Here is a 22,428-nt window from a genome sequence, read left to right on the forward strand (position 1 = left end):
GAGATATTTAGACTAGAAATGAAAAAAATACACTTGGCAATATTTTCATTTTTTGCAGTGCGTGCAGCAAGATAATTAGACTGGACTATATTGGTTGAATTCAGATTAAATCTATAAATAATCCTGTCTACAGATCAATGAACACTTACAATAGGAAATTAACTTTTAAAACAAGATCATTTATCCAACACTTCTAATTCTAAGTTTGTTTCTTTTTTTTTTTATCTTGATCAGATCCAGATAATTTCCAGTGTAAAACCAAACAACACACACAAACCTTTTCTAAATGTAAAGGGTCCATATGTCATTCACGTACAGACCTTTTCAAACAGAGATGGTTCTAATAATACACAGATGATCAGAGCCCAGGGACAATGAATGCACTTTAATTACAGAGCTATGAAAGAACCAGACGATGCTTCAGCAGCTTTGGCTCTGATCACTGCCAAGTTCACAGTAACCAACGCTCACAGACCACAAAGAACCTGATGTTCTACTGACAGAACAAATGGACCACGACCAGTAAGGACCTGCAGAACCACAATTAACCCTTAAAGACCCAAACATCCACCTTCAACCCTTAAAGACCCAAACATCCACCTTCAACCCTTAAAGACCCAAACGTCCACCTTCAACCCTTAAAAACCCAAACGTCCACTTTTAACCCTTAAAGACCCAAACGTCCACCTTAACCAGTTTGTTATTAAATATTAAATTAGCTTTATTAGCTAATATTTTGATAATCAGTCAGTTTAAGAAAACAATTGTATAACTTGGCTGATTCCAGACGTTTAAAATTAAAATCTTTTTCAGTTTTTTTTTCTGTGGCTGTAAACTGAATATGTGTGGGTTTTCCATTATCTGAGAAAATAAAAGAAATGTGAGAAAACTATTTTTATCACCAACAAAAATAAGTCAGTTGTAGCTGTAACTATGTAATACATCACATTCTATAAGATCATCATATGTGATTCTGTTGAGACAGAAAAAGCAATAAATAAATAAAATAAAATAAAATAAAATAAAATAAAGTTTCATTCTGTGGGAAAAAGTGTCAGACTTAAACCAGTTTTGACATTTCACATTCAAGCACTTCACGTTGCTTTTTTTCATATTAACAAACCTTTTGACCAAGATTAGTTTTCATAGATTTGATCTTTGGCTCGGTATCTTTAGAAGAGGGTTTTTACTTTATTAAGTAGTAAAATTAAAATGTGACCACAAAACTAACCAACACATTTAGAGCTCATGGTTTTCCACTGGAAAAAGATGAAAAGGTTTAATCTGAATTAACCTTACAAATACAAATATAGTAAAAGCGACAATAATTTGGCTGTTAGATAACGTGAAGTTGAAGAATAAAGAAGAATAAAATGGAAATACTGCAGTGAAATACAAGAACCTCATATTTAAGCGCAATAATTAATTCATAGTACTTCACCACTGGTCTGTTGTATCCACATCAGACTGAACTGTATTTCAGAATAAGTCCAACTTCAGGTCAACGTACCACCAGTGCAGGTGTCCCATCAGTACAAGTCCAACAGGTTGATGATAGAAGTGGAGTGGACGTCCCCTGAAGGTCCCTGCTGTGTGTCCAAACAGCTGGTCCAAACTGAAAACCAGCTTTTATTGAAGGGAAGGGGCCGGACTATGACAGGAAGTACTGACAGATTACAGCCTCAGCTTCCTTCAATAGGAAAACATTAATTTTACAGAGAAGGACTGACACCGGAAACACACAGGACTGGAAATAGACCTGAGTGGACGGTGGACGAGGGGACACCGGCCCTGACTCTAAATAGACCTGAGTGGACATTGGACAAGGACTTCCCCCTCAGACTGAGCTCACACCAGTTCTTATGGCATTTGGCCTGTTATACACAGGGTGCAATTTGTTGGGGTGGGGATCAACCCCCCCTCTGGGTTTCCATCCCTACTCCTGCTCAATGAATTTCATCCAACCAATGTAAATAACAACAGGTTGTGACAGTTTTCTTCCACCTATGTCATGGGGCACCGATAAGGGGGTGTAAACATGACAAATTAATGGGGCCCAGCATTTGTGGGGGGGCCATAGAGCAGAGGAGGGGGTCCAGTGGATACAGGTTAGAAGGTGTGAAAATGTCCTGTACGATCCGCTAAATAATAGAGGAATAGAAGGTATGTAAAGTTTTGTTTTCACACTAGCAAGTGCCCTAACTTCCTATTTAAAAAAATCTGACAAAACAGGTGAAATATCTGTTCATGCAACAAGACAATTTCACGGGACAAGACTTTTTGAATTCAGATTGTTAAATCTAGACGTAAGCATGTTTACAGATGTATGAACACTTACAATAAGACATGAACACTTAAAGGAGCTGTATGTTAGACTTCTGTCCCAGTAAAATGTCCCTGAATGTCCCAAACATGAAGGAATCCTGTTCATTTCTAATACTGAGCTCACTGACAGTAGTCGTCCACATACAATATTCACATTTACAGCTCAGTGTCAGCCCACAGCTAATGTTCATGTTGTCATTGTGTGTTTTGGTCTGATGCCCCGCCCATCACCTATCTGCCAATCACCGAGTCAGTAGTGTTTGTTCATCCAGGTTGGCAGTTCCACTGGGCTGCATCTGAACATTTATGATCATAAATGTCTGACATTACTAAAAATAAAAAGGACTCGTTATGATTCCCAAACTGGGGCATCATTAAGGGTGGGTAAACATGACAAATACAAGGGGCGCAGCATTCCCAGGGGTGGGGGGTGGGGGCTGTACAGCAATGGAGTGGACCCAGAGAGTTAGAGGAGGAATAGTAAAGGGTCTGCAGTTTCACTTTGCACTGCACAACTACGGACGACTACCCCCCACCCCCCGCACTCTGAAAATCACAGACCACTACCCCCTGCTCCGACAACCATGGACTGCCAAACCCACTCCCACTCTGACTATCACAGACCACTACCACCTCCTGCTCCTACAATCACGGACCACTACCCCCTCCTTAAGCTTCGACAGATTTTTTCAAGTGACTTTCTTGTCAAGAGCCCAACATGATTATGTTTCAGGGGGGTCCCAGTTCCCAAATATGTTGCGACAAAGTGAGAAGCAAAACAAGGATTTGTAAAAGAGATACATTTGAAAGATGGAGATGACTGAAAGCGAAGAAGAATTAGAAGACCAACGCCAAAGTTGCTAATTTTCTCCTGGACAGGTAAGATTCATATAAGTTTGTCTAACTTAATTCTTCTAATTGTAAACACGGACATTTCAAATATTCTCGACAGTCCAATAACGTTACACGTTTGTTCATAGTGCGTTAGCCTGTATGCAGGTGGGTCATCGAATCCACCAGGTAATACAGTGTTTGACAAACAAAAACAGTGATTAATTATTTTTAAAAATAGGAATGTATTATGCTGAGACACGTTAGCACAGCATGGCAATATGAAATGTAACTGAGACATGACATGGGTCAAATGAGTCCTCTGTCAGTCTGTACATATAGTACCTGTAGAACAGAGACAGAGGACGCAGGTCCAGGCACTGGTTTGGATTCTGCCACAGCCGCCCCGGGTACCACTGGTGCTACAGCTACATGTATGTCAGGCCTAGTCTATCATAATTCTTCACTCCTAGAACACGTTATTGCCTGCCGTACATATAACCACAGCATCAGTGGCACGAAGCCAAGAATCCAAGTCAGTGCCTGGATATGTGTCTGCTGTCTCTGCTGTACAATTTGGTGGACTATTCACATGGAACAGTGAAGAGCGGGTCGACCAATATGACCACTGCTAACATTAGTTATTTGTCAGTAGTCTCGATATTTTCTGACAGAACTGAATAAGTTACTACTAGGGATGGGAATTGGAAAAACAGTTCTTTTTGAGAACCAGTTCCCAGTAGCTCAATTCCTTGGAATCGTTTGCCTGCCTGCTTAACGATTCTGCGTATTGATTCTGCCTTCGTTGCGCATGCGTGATGTTGACACACGTACGTTGCATTGTTTTGGTCAGAACGTAGCCAACATGGCGTTGAGGCAGAAACACTCCAAACAGACGACACCAGGTCCATTTTAACACTGGCAAAGGTTCCATTTGTTCAAAGGGTAAAAATCCCTCCAATCTGCTCCAACATTCGTCCACAGCATGCAATTCATTTGCAGGAATGTCACATAGCTGATACGATACTTAGTGATGCTTGTGAATCTTTGCGGCAGTGCGAACACCAGGGCGTCATCCGGGCTGGGTTCTGGTGGAGGGGGGGCAACAAACATCCTGTACTCCCTCAAATAAAAGTTTCAGAAGGTTGGGAAAGGAAATGAGGTGCACAACAACAGGAGACATAGAGAAATTAGTAAAGTGTCTTAAGTTTCACTTTCACTGTACAGTGCCCCCACCACGGACCGGGACTGGTGTTATCTGTTATTATTATTTGTACATACTGTATATGTTATATTTTCTGACCATAGATGGACATATAAAAGACAGTTAATGCAAACACACCCGTTTGTACTCTTTTATTCCCTCACCCAATGAGAATTGATAAGGGAATTGATAAGAGAATCGGAATCATTAAATTCTTATCGATTCCCCTCCCTAGTTACTACTCTGTATTATTTGTGATACTGAAATGTGAACACAGCTTAATTATATATATCATATACTCTGTGTGGGAAATGTGTTGGTTGTATATATATTTAATAATAATGGATTAGATTTCGCATACTCAAAGCACACAGTGGATCCATTTTTCATTCACTCTTACATTCTCCCTCTGGTGGCGGTAAACTACATTTGTAGCCACACTTGACCTGGGGCAGACTGACGGAAGCGTGGCTGCCAATCCACGTCCCTCCGACTACCACCAAATATTCATACACCAGTGTGAGTAGCAGCACTGGAGGCAAGGAGGGTGAAATGTCTTGCCTAAGGACACAATGGCACATGACTGGGACAGAGCGGGATTCGAACCGCTAACACTTCGGTTAGTGAACAACCCACTCTACCATCTGAGCCATGGCCGCCCCATGATGGTCCTAGAACCTCTACCCCCAGTAAGAGGCAGAGGAAGTGGAAGCAGCACCACATGACTGCACCCTCACTTTACACTATTGGATGTCCATCATCTGAAACACTCAAGTCGGTCAGTGTCTCATTATTTTCATTTCCATTATGATGTAGGACTCATCACTTGCCATGGTAGCTCCTTATAGTAGACGTTCATCTGGTAACCTCTAGTCTGGGGCAGGGGTGGGGGGGGCTACCATGCTCTGCAGTGTTTTGAATGTGACTGCAGAACCAAACCTACATACGGCTCCTTTAAACAAGATCAGTTATCTAACACTTCTGAATCTTAGTAAGAACCAAATAATGTTCCCTGTGTAGAGACCGGACAAAAGAAAGCCACACCTTTTTATGGGCATTTATGGAAATCCAACATGGAACTATCATAAATACCAACTTTTGGTGCCAGGCCACAACAGCAGAGGAAAGTGTATCTGAGCTGAGCGGGCGCTTCATTGTCCCCGTCTGTCCAACATGGTGAAGGATCCTGTTACCCCACCACAAAGTGCCAGTTATGCTCCTGAAAGAGATAGCGCTCCTCGTGGGCCGCTGACTGACACCACAAATCACCCAGGGCAACACACATTTAGGGGGCTCCAGGTGTCTGAAGAAACCTGAGCGTCACAGGCCCCCACCACAACACACTATATACACTACCTCCTCTGTCGCTATTGTTTCACACCACCTCCACCTCCACCTCCTCACTGCACCGATGGCATTATGTACAGGGATAAAGGAGCATTTCAACAGGGCTGGTTCACCTTATGGGCTGTAAAACGGTGTCAATGTTCAATTAATCCAATGTTAAATGATGAACTCCAGGACACTGGTTCTAAACTGGTCTGTACGACAGTGTATCAGGGCTACATAAGAAAATAAAAACGCTTATCACTATGAGAATTAAGTCATTATATTTCGAGAATAAAGTCATAATAAGAGTGAAGTCGTAGTTTTAAAAAACTCATTTTTTAATGAGAATAAAGTTGTACTTTTATGAGATTAAAGTCATAATATTTTGAAAATTGGACAGAGTTTCGGGTTTTACAGCGAACGCAACAAGCGAAGTGGCATCTTTCACTTCTGTTGGACTCCAAAACTCAAAGTAGAATCCTCACAGTTTTCTTGAGAAACAATAAACCATATAGTTCTGGTGGAACCACCTCCTCCGCAAAAGAGGAAATTTGCTACAAATCAGTTCAGTTCTTACAACAAACCCAAACATGTGCGAACTGTCTTCAAAGTCCTTAGATTAATGACAATGTGTTGATGGGGGATAGACTCAGTATTTGGCCTTGTGCGTAAACCCCAAATGAAAGTAGAACTTCACAAAATGTTCCAAGTTCTACATTATTCAATGAGTGGGTACGACTTCATTCTCATTATAACATTATTCTCGAAATATTATGACTTTATTCTTGTTAAATGAGTTTTTTAAAACTATGAATTTATTCTCATTATATAATGACTTTATTCTCGTTAAAGGTGCAGGAGACTTTCATGACCAATTTTTCATCAAATGTGTAAAACCTCAGTCATAGTCTAAGTATCACGAATCAGTAAGTCTGTCTGTGATTACTCACCTGAATCTCTTGCATTACAGTGAACAATTTCAAAGTGTCATCCACCATAAACAAACCATTTGTTTGCAAACAGAGCCGGGAGGTAACTTGGGCATCTTTGGAATTTTGTCGCGACGTGCATTGTGGGAAACGCCGGTTCGTTCTGCTGTCTGGCAGCAGCAGCTGCTAAAGACATAATGCGGAAACGGCAGGAGCTCCCTTCCTCCAGCCTATTCCAGCATATTCCTCCAGCTGTTTCCGCATTTCAGCCGTTTATGTGTCGTGTTTGTTTCATTCATATAATATGAGCCTTCGCTTCTCACAATGCACAACGTGACCAAATTCCGAAGATGCCTGAGTTACCTCCCCACTCTGTTTGGAAACACATGGTTTTGTTTATGGTGGATGGCACTAAGAAACAGTTCACCGTAATGCAAGAGATTCAGGTGAGTAATGGCACAAAGACTTGCAGAGTCGTGATACTTAGGCTATGACTGATGTTTTACAGATGTGATGAAAAATTGGTCACGAAAGTCTCCCGCACCTTTAAATGATGGGTTTTTTTTTAATTATGACTTTATTTCTCATTATATAATGACTTTATTCTTGAATATAACAGCTTTATTCTCATAGTGCCAAGTGTTTTCATTTTGTTATGTGGCCCTAATACGCTGTCGTAGGTCTGATCAACTTGTGATCCACTTGTAAAGAATTTGAACCTGCTCAGTATGTTTGTTGAAACTAGTATTACCTGCTAAGTAGATATATAGCAACATTAAAAGCTGATTGTTTAAACCAAATTTGCACTTATTTTAATTGTCTATTCAGAGAACATGAATAAACTGGAGCGAATTCATGTGAAAAATCCTAGAATTGACTTCCTAACACTTTTAAAACCAAAATAAACAAGTTTACAAACCAAGCCTAATCTCAGGTCCATGTTTTCACATTCTGCTGTTTGGTTATAAGTCTTTGGTATCCAGGTTAACCCTTTAGTGACTAGTGTCCACACAAAGGACATAAGGACATCAGAGGTCAGTGTAAGCACTTAGATACTTGACAGTTACAACATGGACTGAGTGACGTCATGAAGAGATCAAACCCTTAGGAGGAGGAGGAGGTGACTGCGGTGGTTATGGTGGAACACTCCATTCACAGAGCAGTTCTTAAATCAGTGATATTAGTCTTTTTTTAATGTTATTCTTCCTTTTCCCACATTTCCCTGTGGTCTCCATAAACTGTAAATGCTCTGCTTGGGTCTGAATTCTTCATTAATTCAACTCCACAGGTCCATCTTCAACCCTATTTCTGAGTAATGACACCAGAAAGGTGGTTTGGAGCGCTGGCCCTTTAAATGCACATGAGCCACTTCAGGCCCCGCCCCCTCCAGGTGGTCGGCTGTGCTGCTCTGTCCCATTCGACCAACAACTGAACATTTGAGGTAACGGGCTCCAAGTTTGGACATATTTTCAGTATGGACTCCAACCGCTGCTGCTGACAAACAATTGCGTAGAAATACTGGAGAAATGTTCGTCTGAAGTCTGGACCTTATATGTGCAAATGTGGAGACGGAACTAGTTATAGATGCAACTAATTAAGAAGCAATTCAAACAGGTTGGAGAAATCCACTGGATTTTTGTCCAAATGAATCTAAAGATAGTTTTGCAGCAGCTGAAGGGTTCAAATTCAAACTGTATGAACTATTAGGGTCCAAATACACAAAGAAGTGAACCACAGACTAAGAAAAGTGGGTTTAGACAAATATGAATCTTTAAAGCACAATTCAGATGTTTTGGTCAAATCTGATTTTTTTGTGTGTTGGTTCATATTCCACATTAAATGCGACTTGTATCAGTTTTGAGTCTGAACTGAATGTGACCCTGAAGTGACCCACATGCACTAAAGAGGTCCTGATGGAATACGTGACCACGCAGACACACACTGTGTTTACAGAAGGAAATATGGTTTTTCCTCCCCTCCTCCTCCTGGGACGAGCACCTGGGACGTTTGTCGCATTTCAATGACGTAAAGGTCGGATAAATGCGACCTGGACGTTCAGACTGAAAACACATTTGAAAATATCAGATCTGTATCAGATTTAGGACCATGTATGAAAGTGGTCCAGGTCGGATTTAGGACCACCTATGAAAGCGATCTGGGTCAGATTCAGGACTATGTATGAAAGTGGTCAGATTTAGGACCACAGATGAAAGTGGTCCGGGTCAGATTTCGTACCACATATGAAAATGGTCCGGGTCCAATTTGGGACCACATATGAAAATGGTCCGGGTCCAATTTAGGACTGTATATGAAAGTGGCCCAGGTCAGATTTAGGACCACATATGAAAGTGGTCCAGGTCAGATTTAGGACCAACTATGAAAGCGATCTGGGTCAGATTCAGGACTATGTATGAAAGTGGTCAGATTTAGGACCACAGATGAAAGTGGTCCGGGTCAGATTTCGTACCACATATGAAAATGGTCCGGGTCCAATTTGGGACCACATATGAAAATGGTCTAGGTCCAATTTAGGACTGCATATGAAAGTGGCCCAGGTCAGATTTAGGACCACATATGAAAGTGGTCCAGGTCAGATTTAGGACCACATATGAAAGTGGTCCGGGTCAGATTTCGTACCATATATGAAAATGGTCCGGGTCCAATTTGGGACCACACATGAAAATGGTCCGGGTCCAATTTAGGACCGCATATGAAAGTGGCCCAGGTCGGATTTAGGACCGCATGTGAAAGTGGTCCAGGTCGGATTTAGGACTGCATATGAAAGTGGTCTGGGTCAGATTTAGGACCGCGTATGAAAGTCGTCCGGGTCAGATTTAGGACCACATATGAAAGTGGTCCGGGTCGCATTTAGGACCACAGATAAAAATGGTCCGGGTCAGATTCAGGACCACATATGAAAGTGGTCCGGGTCAGATTTAGGACAACGTATGAAAGTGGTCTGGGTCAGATTCAGGACGACGTATGAAAGTGGTTCGGGTCAGATTCAGGACCACGTATGAAAGTGGTCTGGGTCAGATTAGTGCTGTTCAGACTGTCCTTAACAGATCAGATCCAGGTCACATATGGACACATTTACCTTCAGTGTGAACGGAGCCTTAAACTAACAGGTGACAAAGGTTTATGTTGTGGTGTTAATTTACTCTTTTTCTTATTTTAGCCTTTCCTCTAACCCTTTTTCTAACCCTACACAAACTTTTTCATATCTACACCAGACAGAAAACTGTAACCTTAGCATTGTCCACATGTCTTCCAGGCGTCCAAACATGTCCATAGATGATGCTCTATGGGTTCTGTATGTGTCCAGATGGGACACCCTGTCCAAGTGTCACTATGTGAGAATTAACTGGGACAGTGCAAACAGTTTATGTCATCACTTAAATTCACATTGAATGTCGTCAGGGTCATATTTAGGGTTGAACCAATCCAACTCTTTCAGTTCTGATGCTGATAACGATGCGGGGACCTTGTGTATCAGTCGATACCCAATACTGATCTGATATCATTGCTGATTTAGTGCAGAGGTTCTCATCTGTGGGAGACACTCATGCGACACAAATGTGAACACATGGGGTGGGGTGGGTGGGGGGGGGTTCATACGTGCGTGTGTGCGGGTGCGTTACGACTATTGTTGTACATCACAACAGTATCAATCTCTCAGCATCCCCCCCATGGACCTCAATCCGTGTGTGTGTGTGTGGGGGGGGGGGGGGTGCACATCGTCCCCCCTCCGGTTTCTAATTAGTTTTCAAGGGGCAGCAGGTAGTCAATAGTTGCTTTTCCACTGACCCTCAAATTGTGTGAATATAATAAAAATGTGCCTAATGGAAAAACACGCATTTTTTTGATTAAAAGTTTTTGCGCTGGTAAGAGGTGGTGTTTCGGCCTTAACGCAAATGGTATATCATGCAAAACTGCAATGGAAAGACCTTTTTCTGCAACCACAGTCACATGATTAAAAAATATGGATGTCGAAAGATGTTACAACCAGAGAAGAAGAGTTTAAACCAAACATGTGTGGGTATGTGTGGACTCACTGGGAAACGGAATCAGTTTAGAATTTAGTAGGAGATAGAGGGGTAATATATAATAATAATGAATATATCTGTAAATCAACACCATATTTATGTTTGTCACCATGTTTATGGAATGATTTCTCATGTCATTTCACGATAATTAATAAATCACCACATTTGTGATTGAATGGAAAAACCGACATTACGCACTTCTGTTTTTAACACATTTAGTAAATATGGGTAAAGTTCTGTGCAGGTGTCCAATGAAAAAGAGCCTAGTGATAACTTCTGTCAGTCAGTATTCTCCAAATATCATGGACCACATCTGTGGAATAATCTACGACCTGAACTTCAATCAACATCTTCTTTATCATTATTTAAAAAGCATCTGAAAAGGACTGTATTTCATGAAAAAATGTAAGACTGTATATCATTTGATTTGTATTTGATTTGAGGATTTGTAATTTGATTTGCATTTTAATTGTCTTTACTTTAGTTTATTATTTCAGTTATATTGTATTTTTACTTCTTTTTTCTCTTTTTTTCTCCTGTGTATTGTTTATTTCCAGGGAGGTATTCACATAAGCCTTTTTTGGTTTCTAACCTCTCCTGCACAATGATGTTACTTGTTTGAGTGATGTTGTTTTTTTATTTTCTCCTGCTGTTTTATGATGTTCAAATAAATAAATAAATAAGGTGAGGGGAACTCACTTTCACTCTTACTTTCTCTTTCTCACAGCTTTATCTCCAGAGCTTTAACCACATCCTTCCCACACAGGTCCGTCACATCACTTTTAGAATTATGTTCAACAAAAATTTAAAGGGGAAGGATCAGTCTGACAGATCAGTTGCTTTTACTGACCCCAGATCCAGCTCAAATGTTGATATCGGGGCTGATATCTGATCCTAATATCAGATGGGTGTAACCTTAGTCATATTTACACTTTCCCTGTCATGCTTTTTTAACCACATACTCTGTGACCCATTCAAAAGAAGTGCACCACCCACTGTCCACCCCCCCACCCCACCCCCCCCAAACACCCTTCAGGGGCCTGAACAGACTCATAACATGTAACTGTGGACAAACACAAAGAACAACGCATCCAACAGCTGGAGAACAACTGCAGAAGTTAGTGTCATGTTTGTTGTCAGGTGATAAAGAAGGGTTGGTTTTGTTTTTTTAACCCTTTCATGCATGAATTATGAGAACCTTAGTCAATATTTTCTTCTTGAGTGATTTTTTTTTCTCTTTAGGCATGACAAAAACAATGCAATTAAATTTTTTTTACGACCCTGTTTTTCATGGAGTTACAAAAATGTCCACTCACCTGGACCACCTGGATCACCATGCGTTTAAATTTTGAAGCAAAGAAACATGTATTTAAAACCCATCATCAGAAAGTGACATACTGTGTGAAAAATATGAAATAAAAACATTTTTAATGCCACAAATGCCATTCTCTCACATTTTAATATACACTAATACTAGTTGTTACTCAATTCATGGTAATAATATGCAAAAAAAAAAAAAAAACACTTTTTGTTCAAGAAAACTGTTAATTACGGTCTAATAGCCTAATAATTAGTAATTGATTTACACTCAAACATGTTACTGCAGATCAGGTTTATCAAGAACAGCAAAGTTACAGTAATGGTATGAATTGCAGTGTATGGGATGATGCATAAGCGTCCGCTGTGTCGGCTGATATGGAACTAAAACAACAACATTCATGAATATACAAGAGAACAGCTGGAGAATAGCTGTCCACTGTAGTGACCACTATGCATGAAAGGGTTAAGAAAACAGGTAAATGGACCAATGACGGTAAAGGTAAACATGAGTCCCTTTCACTTGACAGTAGATTAGAATGGAATTCAAACTATTGTAAGGTGCATCCTCACAGCTGCGTGCCCTGTTCTGATGGAATCAGAAGAATTCAACCATGTTTTAACTGTGTGTGTTCTATCATTAAACACATGCACATGTCAGATAACAGCAGGTCAGCTTTGAAAGTATTTCATAAGGAAGAACCCATGTAAAACAGCTCTGATACTGAAACATAGGATCAGCTTCACCATGTGACCCCTCTCACTCCTGGTCCTGGTCCTGGTCCTGGTCTCTATCTATCAGTGCATGAATCATCATTGATCTGCATCTAAAGTGTCAACACACAGAGCAGAGCATTACCTCCTTCACTTCCAAGGCCATGTGCGTCATGGTCAGTCTGGTGGTGAACCTGCTAGATCCAGATTATTTTGGGACTTCAGTCCTCAGGAGAACAGTTGAACAGACACAAACGGACACCACCTTCAGTCACACAGAAGTTCTCCCATAGCGTCTTCAGTTCCAACCAAATTTTTTACCAAACAGCAGCTGAGATGTTCATCAGCCTCTGATCAAATCAAACAGAGCTGCGAGCTGCACCATTCACAGTGACCGAGGCTGAAGAGGAGGAGGAGGAGGAGGAGCAGGAAGAGGGCTTCAGGCTTCAGCGCTGCGTCCTGCAGAACCCATGGTCCTGCACCGTATGTAATGAGGCAGTAATGAGCGATCTGGGCCTGGAAACACTACGATGGTTAAACATTCATGGAGCGCAGGCAGCAAATGTCCACTCAGAGTGTGTGTGTGTGTGTGTGTGTGTGTGTGTGTCTGCACCTATGTAGGCTAATACAAGGATGTAGTAACCCAATCCTCCCACAGACCCATCCTCACCTTCCTCCCCACAAAATTACAGCCCAGGTATTGGATTACTGATCTTTGATTAGGCAGATGCATTTCAAACTAATTACTGACTTGATCATTAGAGCCAGAATGATGAGGCTCAGCTGGGATTAAAGTCCTGCTGATTCAATGACAGCAACAGTCAAGATGAGGAATTCACAACATACTGTACACACTCACTGAGTCTGGAGCAGGTTTGAACAAACGGAAGAAAAAAGAAGATACAGAAGAAAACAGAGGATACAGAAGATACAGAAGAAAAAAGAAGATACAGAAGAAAACAGAAGAAAACAGATGACAGAAGATCATTAAAACAGAGAATTCAACTAATCACATGATCCAATGTAGTGTACTCAAATAAAAAAGATAGATAGATAGATAGATAGATAGATAGATAGATAGATAGATAGATAGATAGATAGATAGATAGATAGATAGATAGATAGATAGATAGATAGATAGATAGATAGATAGATAGATAGATAGATAGATAGATATGAGTATGTGTGTGTGTGTGTGTGTGTGTGTGTGTGTGTGTGTGTGTGTATATAATATTATCATGTAATATCATATGTATGTATATATTTCTTTCTTTTATTTTTATTCTTTTATTTCTTTTATTGCTTGGCCTTTTAACACTCATCCAATGTTGACACTTTGTTTCTATTTTTATGTTTTAACTTGTTTTATTTTATTTGATCTGATTTTAATGTTTTTAATGCTTTTATTAATTTGTATTGTGCTTTTATTCTTCTGTACAGCACTATGGTCCACTGTGGTTGTTTTAAAGTGCTTTATAAATAAAGTTGGATTGGATTGAATTTATTATTTATTTATATTTTGCAGCACAATTAGGAAATGCAAAGGTATAAGATTATATGTGTATGTGTGTATATGTATGTGTATACGGATGTATGAGTGTGTGTGTGTGTGTGTGTGTGTGTGTGTGTGTATTTGTAAATATAAAAGAGTAATACAAAAGGAAGAGGGAGATAAATATATATTATTAATATTTTATAGAGAAGGGGTGGGATTAAATAATAATAATCCCGCCCCTTTTTGATCATGTAAATGAAACTATTGGGCTGTTTTTTTTTGCTTTTTTTTTTTTCTAAGTTTGTCTTGATTGTTGTTTTTTGTTTTATTATTGTTTCTGTTTTACTGGTTCACATATTTGTTAAATTTCATTGCATATTCAGAATATATTAAATAAATAAATAAATAAATAAATAAATAAATATTTATTAAAGTTATTTTTCACATTATTCATACATTTTAAATGGATTTGAAACTGTTTTTTAGTTTCAGATCAATTTATTGATTTGTACATGCATTTGTAATACTTCCACAGTAAAAAAAAAAAAAAAAAAATTAAATTAAATTAAATTAAAAAAATAAATTAAAAAATTAAAAAACTAAAAACTAAATCCGTGAAAAACACCTGGTTGTAAAATCCCTTTGGTCCTTTGGTCTCATGTCCTCAGTTGTGTCCTCTGTGTCTCATATGTCTGTATATGATGTTGGGACTGTGTGGTTCAGCAGGTTCAGTAGGACAGACCTGCGTAACACTGCCCTGTTATTCTGTCTGTTTAAAATTTAAAATGGAGCTTCCTGTAAGCATCAACAAAGCCATCTTACATTACTGCTGAAGTCAGGCCAAAACACAGAGACATGAGAGCACGTTGGAAAACTGTCATTAACAAAATCTAATTCATTATGTAGATTCTGATGGAGTTTTAACCCATACAGACCCGGAGCTACTTCTGTGGTAGTTTTCAGATTGTGTCTCTATTTCTACTGAAGTTCTTAACCCTCCAGTATCCCATCCAGAAAGGCCCTTACTAAGCACCAAGTGTGCCATTTTGACACACTTGTAGAATAATGTCAAAAAAATTTTCATACAGTTTGTTTTTAATTCTTTTACACTTTTTTCTATTTCATCAACTTGAGCCGTAAATAAAAATACCAAATACTCAATAATTGTCCATTTTTTTTTAACCCTTTAAATACTGTGTTTGTAATGTAAACAAACCATTTTTTTGGATGCAAAAAACACACAAAAAATATTTTTTTTCAATATACTACATAAACAGTGGATGACTTATTATTTGATTTTTGCAGCCTGGCATATGTCAATGATTAACAGCAACATTGGTTAATTTGCATTATTATTTTTGGCGCTAGATCAAATGTTCAAAAATACTAGCATCTGTCACCAAAGTGTGCCAAAATGGCACATCTATAAATCAAACTATTAAATTTTACATATTGATTTATTTTTCTGCTCTAATTTGATTTGATTTTTTGTAAATCAAGGTCAGCCCTAATCAAACATATCAAATAATCATTCATTTTACATTTTTTTTAACACTTTTAACGATCTCTTTTCATCATGATGTCACTACATTTTTGATGCAAAAAACACAAAATATGTTTGGTTTTTTTTTCCAAATACTACAAAAAAAATGAATCACATATTATTTGATTTTTGCAGCCTGGCATATGTCAATGATTAACAGCAACATTAACAAGGTTAATAAACTAATTTAGACCCTCACCTCTCAAATGAAGCCCAGATATCTGTAAAAGCAGGATTTATGCCTTAATGGCTTTCGGATAAAAAAAAAAAAAATGTTATAATGGAAGAAATAGTGCATTTTAGACACACTTGGGAGACAGATGCTAGTCTTGTAATTTTCTTTTGTGTACAATGTGCAAATTTTAGTTGGTGGCCAGAATTTTAAAGATCCTGCAAAAATGAACAACTTTTGAATTCTAACCTTATTTAAATTGTGAAAAATAATATGAAGTTTTTTAACACAAAGTGCAAAGTGTGCCTAAAAAGCACACCCAGATACTGGAGGGTTGACTGATTTATCACCAGTTTTTTTATATGTTTTGTTATAATATATTTTAATGTATTTTGCATTTTTTGGTGTAAATCCTGTATTTTCCTGTATTTAATTCCCAGATCATGTAGGTGCTCATGAAAACTCAGAGTAAATTCAAAGTTAACAAGTGGTTCCAGGCACAACAAGCCCCGCCCCCTCGCACATATTTTTGTTTATTTTGGCATCGATCCAGCTGATGTCATCATGTCTATGTGTGTGCTGATGTCAGCATAGACACATTTCACCCACTATAAGTAAATAAGGGGGAAAACAAAGATTAAAATATATTAAAAATATGAACTTTGAACTGGGTCACTGGTTATCTATGAACCCAGTTTAGCACCTAGTTTGGTGTTTCCATGGTAACTATGGAGCCTCTGAACATCCAAATATGGCCATATCTGATGACCATGAAAAGATGAACAACTGTATTTTACACCAACTGTTTACATAGATTGATAGAATTAGTGGATCAACAGGAATTAAACAGTTTAGATCAGTAGATGATTTAGGTTAAAGGTGGACGTTTGGGTCTTTAAGGGTTAAAGGTGGACATTTGGGTCTTTAAGGGACAAAGGTGGAGGTTTGGGTCTTTAAGGGTTAAAGGTGGAGGTTTGGGTCTTTAAGGGTTAAAGGTGGAGGTTTGGGTCTTTAAGGGTTAAAGGTGGATGTTTGGGTCTTTATAGGTTAAAGGTGGACTTTTGGGTATTTAAGGGTTAAAGGTGGACGTTTGGGTATTTAAGGGTTAAAGGTGGACGTTTGGGTATGTAAGGGTTAAAGGTGGACATTTGGGTATTTAAGGGTTAAAAGTGGACATTTGGGTATTTAAGGGTTAAAGGTGGATGTTTGGGTATTTAAGGGTTAAAGGTGGACATTTGGGTCTTTGAGGGTTAAAGGTGGACATTTGGGTCTTTAAGGGACAAAGGTGGAGGTTTGGGTCTTTAAGGGTTAAAGGTGGAGGTTTGGGTCTTTAAGGGTTAAAGGTGGATGTTTGGGTCTTTAAGGGTTAAAGGTGGAGGTTTGGGTCTTTAAGGGTTAAAGGTGGAGGTTTGGGTATTTAAGGGTTAAAGGTGGAAGTTTGGGTCTTTAAGGGTTAAAGGTGGACGTTTGGGTATTTAAGGGTTAAAGGTGGACATTTGGGTATTTAAGGGTTAAAAGTGGACATTTGGGTATTTAAGGGTTAAAGGTGGATGTTTGGGTATTTAAGGGTTAAAGGTGGACATTTGGGTCTTTGAGGGTTAAAGGTGGACGTTTGGGTCTTTATGAGTTAAAGGTGGACGTTTGGGTCTTTATGGGTTAAAGGTGGACGTTTTAAAGGTGGACATTCAGGTCTTTTGCTCCCTCACTTAAATTCACTTAATTCATTTAAATATTTCACTGGGGGAAAAATAGGAAGATTTTTTACCCAATCTTCATTCTACAGAAAACAGGCAAAAACAATAGAAATCAGTTTAAAGGTGAAATAAAAGCCAATATAAACCTTTTCCATATTATAATAGGAGGTCAGAATGGAAGAGCCAAGTGTTCTCACATTGTCATTAATGTCAGTATGATAATTTAATTACCATTTAATATGATTAATGTCAAAATAATTTATTCAGTTTATTAAAATGATTCCTTTTTATCCTCAGTGAAAATTGAAGAAACCAGATGGTTATTAATGGTTTTGATTATTCATAAAATATGTAACAGGATGTAAACAAAAGAATAAGCAGGTAAAATTAAAAACACAAAATACACAACAACAACAAAATGTATATAAAAAAGGTAAAACATAGTCCCTTGTGGTTTTCAGTCTTGTGTTTGTTCAGAACAAACATGTGAGGAATCTAAGATATTCAACATTACAGGGATAGTAAAATGTGTTGATGTTTGTTCAACATCTAAATGTTTTAACTGAGAATGTGAACGAAATAAAAACAAAAGAAAAATGGATACCACAACATGATATCATGAAAGTACGTAAATATACACAGCACTTTTAATTAGTCTGTTATCTGTACTCATTTTAAGATTTCCACATGTATGTTCACACCGCATCATATACCACAACAGAGGGTTAAGGGATAAGATTAAGGGCTAAGGGTTAGGGTTAAGGGTTTGGGTTAGGGTTAAGGGTTAAGGGTTAGGGCTTGGGGCTAGGGTTAGGGTTAAGGGTTAGAGTTAAGGGTTAGGGCTTGGGGGTAGGGTTAGGGGTTAAGGGTTATGGTTAAGGTTTAGGGTCAAGGATTAGGGTTAAGCGTTCAGGTTAGGATTAATGGTTAAGGGTTAGGGTTAAGGGTCAGGGTTAAGGGTTAGAGTTAAGGGTTGGGGTTAGGGTTGGGGTTAGGGTTAAGGGTTAGGATTAAGGGTTAAGGGTTACAGTTAAGGGTTGGGGTTAGGGTTAAGGGTTAAGGGTGAGGGGTTAGGGTTAAAGTTAAGGGTCAGGGTAAAGGGTTATGTGAACCATAGATTTTGGTGTTAGGGTTAAGGGTTAGGATTAAGGGTCAAGGTTAAGGGTTATGTGAACCATAGATTTTGGTTTTAGGGTTAAGGGTTAGGATTAAGGGTCAGGGTTAAGGGTTATGTGAACCGTAGATTTTGGTGTTCGGGTTAAGGGTTAGGATTAAGAGTTAGGGGTTAGGGTTAAGGGTTAGGGTTAAGGGTCAGGATTAAGGGTAATGTGAACCATAGATCTTGGTGTTAGGGTTGAGGGTTAGGATTAAGGGTTAGGGTTAAGGAGTAGGGTTAGGGTTAAGGGTCAGGGTTAAGGGTTATGTGAACTGTAGATCATGGTGTTAGGATTAAGGGTTAGGGTTAAGGGGTAGGTTTAGGGTTAAGGGTCAGGGTTAAGGGTTAAGTGAACTGTAGATCTTGGTGTTAGGGTTAAGGGTTAGGGTTAAGGGTTAGGGTAAGGGGTAGGGTTAGGGTTAAGGGTTATGTGAACCATAGATCTTGGTGTTAGGGTTAAGGGTTAGGATTAAGGGTTAGGGTTAAGGAGTAGGGTTAGAGTTAAGGGTCAGGGTTAAGGGTTATGTGAACTGTAGATTTTGGTGTTAGGATTAAGGGTTAGGGTTAAGGGGTAGGGTTAGGGTTAAGGGTCAGGGTTAAGGGTTATGTGAACCGTAGATCTTGGTGTTAGGGTTAAGGGTCAGGGTTAAGGGTTATGTGAACCATAGATCTAGGTTTTAGGGTTAAGGGTTAGGGTTAAGGGTCAGGGTTAAGGGTTATGTGAACCATAGATCTAGGTTTTAGGGTTAAGGGTTAGGGTTAAGGGTCAGGGTTAAGGGTTATGTGAACCGTAGATCTTGGTGTAAACTGACACATGATCAGATGCTGTTCAAAATACACTAAAGGTCATAGATGTGTTTGTGGAACAAACCAAATGACGTAAGAAATAGAACAGAAGAATGTACCATAATTATTACTGATCATTCATCCCTAATAAACACCTGTCTTATTTTTGACTGTTGTTGACATGAAAAAAAACCCTTAAATGCATAAACACACTGTTTTTCTTCTTCTCAGAGGTGTTTTCTTCTTCCATCACTGACTCCTACAGTCACATATAATACATGTCGAACTAAACTGCAGCCGAAGAAATAAATAAATAAACACACTCACTTAGTGCAGAACCACTAAACTTACAACTAATTCTTTATTCATGTGAGCAAACAGATTCCTGTTGCAGAGGAACGACTCACAAATGCACAAAGGAGATATAAGGCTGAGGACGTACGAACGGACCAGCGTCACATGACTCACATGTTTGGACACATGTCTGTAAGAAGGACGCATCATGTATGTCACAGAAGCACTATCATAGAAAACATTCAAATCTGACCTTTCAGTCCATAGTTATGAAGGACGACAAGAGGACAGAACTGTCTGTGAGTCTGTACAGGGAATTCATCAAACACACACACACACACACATATATATAAGGACAGAGGGGTGTGTCGTATATATCCTACGTGGACAGTATTTCTGCGTCCACTGCTGCAGCCTCAGTCTGTCCTTTCTGTGTCCTACTGTTCAACACCATTTATTTTCACTTTGACCTTATTTAACCCTTACAGACCCAAACGTCAACTAAATAATCAGTGCAATAAACCGTATCTTTAATCCAACCTGTGGTATGAGCAGCACCTGCACAGCTGTAAATAGTGTATATATAGCTCGTCTCCATCAGGTCCATCTGTGGTCCAGTGTCTGTCTGTCTGTAGTCCTGTCTCCATCAGGTCCCAGAGCACCCCCTGCTGTCTGCCTCAGGTTATGACACACCCTGGAAACACATGATTCCAGACAGAAGGACGCCACACAGTGGACAAGCGAGAGTGGTAAGGGGACAGACCTGTCCTCTGGGGGTTGGACTTGGGGGGGGGGGGGGGGGGTTTACAGCCTTTAAAAGACCAGGTGGGGACAATTAGAGGCAGTTACACTAAATATTCCACCTTCTCTTGAAGGTACATGTGTTACAGTTTCCTTTGGGTTCCAGCTCATGTAGGAACAGAGGGGATGAAGATGAGTGTTTGTCTGGAACTGGTCTGAAAACAGGACAGAAGGTTAAACAATCCAACCACATGGAGATGAATCCACAACAAGGTTCTAATAGTTTTGGATTTTTAGCTTACCGGCTAACAGGCTGTAAGCTATTGTCATCATGCGGCTCCGGCGTCATCAGCGTCATCTGTCATCATCTTTCGTCGTCGTCTGTCATTGTCAGCGTCATCTGTCATCGTCTGTCGTCCGTTACAAAAATTTCAATCGTCATCTTCTCCAAAACTCCAGTTCTGATTGACTTCAAACTTGGTATACAGCTTCTTTATGACAATGTCAGCACAAGGTATTGAAATTATTTCCATCCGGATCTGATTCTGGATTTGGTGCCACTTTCAAAAATTTTCCCATTATAACAGATAGGAAGTGGATCGGCACAATAAATCAGTAAGTATCAATGATATCAAGCTGGAATTTGAATTTTTTTACAGATCTGATTGGAATATGACCAAAACATGGGCTATTTCTGTAATAGAATAAATACACAGAACTGGGTGAGAATAAATGGCATCTGAATACATTTCCCAAAGCTTTTAATTTGGCCAGTAAGCTACAGGGCCATTGGTCCTATTTTTCATTAAAGTTTAGTTTTATTTAGTTTTGACTTTTTTAGCTTACCTGCCAAGAGGCTGTAAGCTATTGTCGTCATGCGGCATCCGGCAGCGGCAGCGTCTGTCGTCGTCTGTCGTTGGTTACAGAAATTTCAATCATCTTCTTCTCCAAAACTACAATTCCGATTGACTTCAAACTTGGTATACAGCTTCTTTATGATGATGTCAACAAAAGTTAGTGAAATTATTTGGATCCAGATCTGATTCTGGATTTGGTACGACTTTGAAAAATTTCCCCATTATAAGAGATAGGAAGTGGATCCATGCAATAACTCGGTAAACATAAATGAAATTGAGCGTAAATTTCTACAGTCCAGCCCTGATGGGGAGATGACCAAAACATAATGTCCACATGCTGATCAGGATCTTCTTCTGGATCCGGGAACTTATGAAAAATTTAACATGGGCTCTTATGGGGAAAAAATTTCAATCGTCTTTTTCTCCCAAACTACAGTTCTGATTGACTTCAAACTTGGTATACAGCTTCTGTATGATGATGTCAACACAAGGTATTGAAATTATTTCGATCCAGATCTGATTCTGGATTTGGTGCGACTTTGAAAATTTTTCCCATTATAACAGATAGGAAGCGGATTGATCCAATAAATCAGTATCAATGATATCAAGTTGGAATTTCAATTTTTTACAGATCTGATTGGAATATGACCAAAACATGAGCTACTTCTGTAATAGAATAAATACACAGAACTGGGTGATAATAAATGGCATCTGGATACATTTCCCAAAGCTTTTAATTGGTCCTATTTTTTTTTTTTTTTCTTTTTTACCTTTACCTTTCTTCATACCAATACCACTACACAGAGGACAGCGTAAACCAACTGTCACCTGTTGTGGCTCTTCAGTCATGGTTCATGGTTCATGGCCTGGACCAAGGTTATAATAGTTTTGGATTTTTCATTATAGTTTAATTTTCTTTAGTTTTGGATTTTTTTTTCTCTAATTCAGTTAGTTTTAATTAGTTTTTAGAGCAGGTTTGCTAGTTTAGTTGTCTT

The 22,428-nt window shown here is 39.1% G+C and overlaps 1 protein-coding gene across 1 annotated transcript in view; it reads right to left on the minus strand.

The window, feature by feature from the left end:
• Window positions 1–12,936, minus strand: part of myo1hb (myosin IHb) — a 45,421-nt gene extending 32,485 nt beyond the window's left edge. Inside the window, exon 1 of the mRNA XM_030149831.1 lies at window positions 12,841–12,936. Coding sequence (XP_030005691.1) covers window positions 12,841–12,870 — 30 coding nt within the window. The 5' untranslated portion in view covers window positions 12,871–12,936. The remainder of the gene's footprint in view (window positions 1–12,840) is intronic.
• Window positions 12,937–22,428: the final 9,492 nt, after the last annotated feature.

This window comes from Sphaeramia orbicularis, chromosome 12 (assembly GCF_902148855.1).
Source record: "Sphaeramia orbicularis chromosome 12, fSphaOr1.1, whole genome shotgun sequence".
Taxonomy (NCBI): domain Eukaryota; kingdom Metazoa; phylum Chordata; class Actinopteri; order Kurtiformes; family Apogonidae; genus Sphaeramia; species Sphaeramia orbicularis.